The sequence below is a fragment of the Camellia sinensis genome, chromosome 1, assembly GCF_055761805.1.
Source record: "Camellia sinensis isolate YWXY chromosome 1, ASM5576180v1, whole genome shotgun sequence".
NCBI lineage: Eukaryota > Viridiplantae > Streptophyta > Magnoliopsida > Ericales > Theaceae > Camellia > Camellia sinensis.
This window is the reverse complement of record NC_138961.1, coordinates 182,088,747-182,093,274: the sequence shown is the minus strand read 5'-3', so window position 1 is coordinate 182,093,274 and position 4,528 is coordinate 182,088,747. Positions and strand designations below refer to the sequence as shown.

At 34.5% G+C, this 4,528-nt stretch overlaps 1 protein-coding gene across 1 annotated transcript; it reads left to right on the top strand.

Annotated features, from left to right (window-relative positions):
* Nucleotides 1-286: 286 nt before the first annotated feature.
* LOC114291947 (AP-4 complex subunit epsilon-like) lies at nt 287-3,980 on the top strand. Its single transcript, XM_082868168.1, has 8 exons — nt 287-432; nt 513-623; nt 1,926-2,123; nt 2,230-2,361; nt 2,580-2,636; nt 2,728-2,844; nt 3,148-3,225; nt 3,770-3,980. Exons 1-8 carry the CDS (start codon nt 301-303, stop codon nt 3,947-3,949), a joined length of 1,005 nt encoding a protein of 334 aa, XP_082724294.1. The 5' UTR covers nt 287-300; the 3' UTR covers nt 3,950-3,980.
* Nucleotides 3,981-4,528: the final 548 nt, after the last annotated feature.

Sequence of the window (4,528 nt, the reverse complement as noted above, 5' to 3'; positions counted from 1 at the left end):
ATCTCTTAAATTGAATGTGATGATCACTAGTCCGAGAGCAATCCGCTTATTGGTTATACACGATAATAGTTAGCTGGCAGAGGTATTGATGGTTCACCTTTATTAATTGATATGAATGAGGGTTTGAATTAAAGGTTGCTGGGTTGATGGTCCTCTGCTTCAGCATTATTGAGGCTGGTTGTCAATTTGTTTAGCATTTGATGCTAGAATTAGATATTAGCTGAATGTAAAGGCTTGAACATATTCAATTAGGAAATAAAAAGGGCTGATGATCTTGAACATACTGTCGTGGGTGACATAATGAGAAAGTTTGACTCATCAAGTAACATAGGAAATGCTGTTCTATATGAGTGCATATGCTGTGCTTCATCCATACATCCCAATACTAAGTTATTAGAGGCTGCAGCAGAAGCAATATCTAAATTTTTGAAGGTTTGCCTTCTGCAACTTGTGTGTGTTGTTTGCTTTTTTTGTCTTTAACTTGTTTTCATGCATTCTTATCTGTTGGACAGAGTGATAGTCACAATCTAAAATATATGGGCATAGATGCCCTAGGTCGGTTGATAAAGATAAGTCCAGAAATCGCTGAACAACACCAACTGGCCGTGATTGATTGCTTAGAGGTGAGAAACATTTTCTCGTATGCATTTGACATCAATATATTCGTGTTGATGGAGCCATCAGAGATGCAGGCTGTGCTCATGTTCTTTGTTTTTCCTCTTTGTTTTTGTGCACACTTGAATGGCTATACCTTTCCATGTTAACCTTATTTTATTGCTTTAACAACTGTGTAGTTAATATATACTTTCTGTCTGTTTTGTGATTAGTTTATCTGTCTTACATGAGCTGTATATGCATTCATGGAATTTTTTAGATCAATCTTGCTTTGTCAGGCTGATGTAAACTACTCCTATACTTTGACCTCTGCTGAAGTATTTGTGAAATTTGTCTTATGGTAAGCAACGAAGTATTTGGAATGTAAATGTTTATAAAGCATTATCAAAGTCGTCATTGGAGTGATGACACCTAGCACTTCAATGGAAGAGTGAATAATTCCAAAAAGTTTTCCTCGCTTTTAGAAATATATGAAAGGAAGCAAGGATGAGCTAACTGTTCTTTGTAACTTTGACTTTTTACCTAGTCTATTTTATTGTATATGCATTCATGGAATTTTTAGATCAATATTGCTTTGTCAGGCTGATGTAAACTACTCCTATACTTTGACCTCTGCTGAAGTATTTGTGAAATTTGTCTTATGGTAAGCAACAAAGTATTTGGAATGTAAATGTTTATAGAGCATTAACAAAGTCATCATTGGAGTGATGACACCTAGCACTTCAATGGAAGAGTGAATAATTCCAAAAAGTTTTTCTCGCGTTTAGAAATTTATGAAAGGAAGCAAAGATGAGCTAGCTTTTCTCTGTAACTTTCGCTCTTTAGCTAGTCTATTTTATTGTAATGGCAAGTATTACCCAACATTTGGTTGCATAAAACATAGCTAGCATTATCGCTGCTTCAAAAAGTTTTTGTAATGACCTCTTGCTGATTACTGGGGTGTTTTTATTACTTACCAGAAAGGAAAAACTGGAGTGTCTCTCTGAGGAAAAAGCGGGACCTTTGTACTCAATGAATAATAGTTATGATTAATTGAAAGTATGTGATAACTAGATATGGCCTGATAAGGATGCAGCTCAATGCTTCCTCTTCCTCCTTTTTTTTTGGTTCATTTTATTTATTTATTTTTATAAGTTCTAATCTTTCGTGTTTCCATTGCGAAATTCTTTCTGTTTCTATGGTTGTAATCTTATTGAAACTAATGCCACGTTACCCTTTCAATTTGATGTTCAAACTAACTTTGACAATTTTTCATCATAATTGTTCTTCAACTATGTTTTGGTCAAACTTTGACATGCTTGATGACACAGGACCCAGATGATACTCTAAAGAGGAAAACCTTTGAACTTCTCTATAAGATGACGAAGTCCTCCAATGTAGAAGTTATTGTTGATCGTATGATTGATTACGTGATAAACATTAATGACAATCATTACAAAACTGAAATAGCGTCCAGATGTGTTGAGCTTGCGGAGCAATTTGCACCAAGCAACCAATGGTTCATTCAGGTTATGTCAATGTTACCTTTTCTTGTTGTGATTGTTTGGAGATAACATTATATTTATGTCTTCTGAACTTCCACCTATTGGCTTTCTCTTGATTTATGTACTACAGACCATGAATAGAGTCTTCGAGCATGCAGGGGATCTAGTGAATATTAAAGTGGCACATAACTTGATGCGGTTGATTGCTGAGGGATTTGGGGAGGATGATGATACTGCAGATAGTCAGCTCAGATCTTCTGCTGTATGTATTCATAATGAATTTCTACTGGCTCACTTCATATATTTGTTGTTACTTAAAGCCAACTCTAACAGTCTTCTTATATTCTGTGATCTAATGATTCTCACTGGGTTATCCAGAATGAAACTGTTTGCTTTAAAATATGATGTTCATTCATAGCAAAAAAAAGCATTTCTAATTTAGCATTACTCTCTTGATGTTTAATTATTTTTTGGCTGCAGGTAGAGTCATATTTGCATATCATTGGAGAGCCAAAGCTGCCATCTGCATTTCTACAAGTACACAGCCCCCCCCCCCGGTATATGTGTTGACATTGTTTTGGATATACTTCTTGTGTTTGTTGTCTTATTTCTTAGTTTTGTGTCACAGGTAATTTGTTGGGTCTTGGGGGAATATGGAACTGCAGATGGAAAGTATTCAGCCTCTTATATTACTGGGAAGTTATGTGATGTGGCAGAAGCATATTCCAGTGATGACACTGTCAAGGTACCTTGGAATTTTGTCTCTTCGTATGGTATGGAGTATCCAAATTTTGTATTTGATGACTCAGTTTTGATTGAGAGCCCTTGAGTAATCTAAGAACTGAAAAAGGAAAAACTACCAACTTTGAATCTCTTCAATATGCACATGCATATAATTGATTATAATTTATTGAAAGGAGGGTTTCTTTGAGATTTGATACAATTGATTTTTTTTTTTTTTGACAAAGTAATACAATTGATGATTTTATTGCCTTGCACTCATTTCTTTTCTAGTTTGAACTTGTACTGAATTTTTTCTTCCTTCAAGGCATATGCAGTTACAGCACTTATGAAAATATACGCCTTTGAGATAGCAGCTGGGAGAAAAGCCGATGTGCTACCTGAGGTAGGTCTTTTTGGTGTTTTCAGCACACGTCTCGTACCTTAGCCATCTAAATCAGTTTTGTACTTAAGTGGCTGAGTATTTGTGGTGGTACTTGCTGTTAAATGGGATCGCTATAAATCATAAGCCAAAGTTTCCTCTTTCTCTTCGACTCTGCCTCAACCCCATCCTTCTGGATCTATACCATATCCTTAAATTATGTTGAACCTAAATCATGTGTCTCTAGGGTATGCATTCTCTCTTTGGAGTTGATAGTTACGATGCGATTTGAGCCTGATTTATTTGATTCATTTATGTTCTCAGGTTTCCCTGCTAGTGGCATTCTTCCATTTACTGCTTCCCTGCTTTTCTATATGCACTGCTTGCTATATTAATTATTATTATTATTTTGGTTTTGTATGTGTATATCATCACCAAAATATATGTGGGCATCATAGACAAGAAAGTATATGCTTTTCTGTGTCATAGACTCGTATTCAGCATCATGAGAATTCAATTCCGCTTTTATGTTTTGACTATACATTGGTAATTTCTTTCCTTGTTGCAGTGTCAATCTTTGATTGAAGAATTATCAGCATCCCACTCAACAGATTTGCAGCAACGTGCATATGAGCTCCAAGCAGTCATCAGCTTAGATGCTCATGCTGTTGAAAGCATTATGCCACTGGATGCAAGTTGTGAAGACATTGAGGTTTTTTTTGATATCTTAAATATAGGCAGTGTTTGACAAGTTGGTTTTTGGGTTTTTTTTTGATTTTTTTCACTACAAGACAAATGTTTTACAAAACCAAAAAAAACTAATCCAAACAAAATATCACATCAAACCCCATAATCATTTCACTTTTTCTCTCGCAAACATCATATCCAACCACAAAAAAATCCAACTATCTTCTCAAACACAATTTTTTTTTTGGCATCTTATGTTATCCGTGTTGCTTTATCATCAAGGATCACCTCAACTCTTTGAAGTTTTGGTTTGTTAGATGCATTTCTACTAAATTGGTTTATAAAATAAAATTATTTATATATGAGTTTAGATGTAATTGATAATATATTAATGTTTTCTTTGTTTATTTTCTTTGCAGATTGGTTTTTAATGACGTTCGGAAGTTTACTTGCAAATGAAGATCAACTGTTGAATTTTGTTTCCTGAACGAATACTTAGTTGTAGTTGCAAATCAAGATTGAGTGTTGAGTTTTTTTTGTGGATTTCACGTTAGTTCATTTTGGGATTTGCTTTGTTGGTTTTTTTGTTACACTTAATGGTTTATATTATTAAAGTTGTTTGATGGATATATTTTGATTT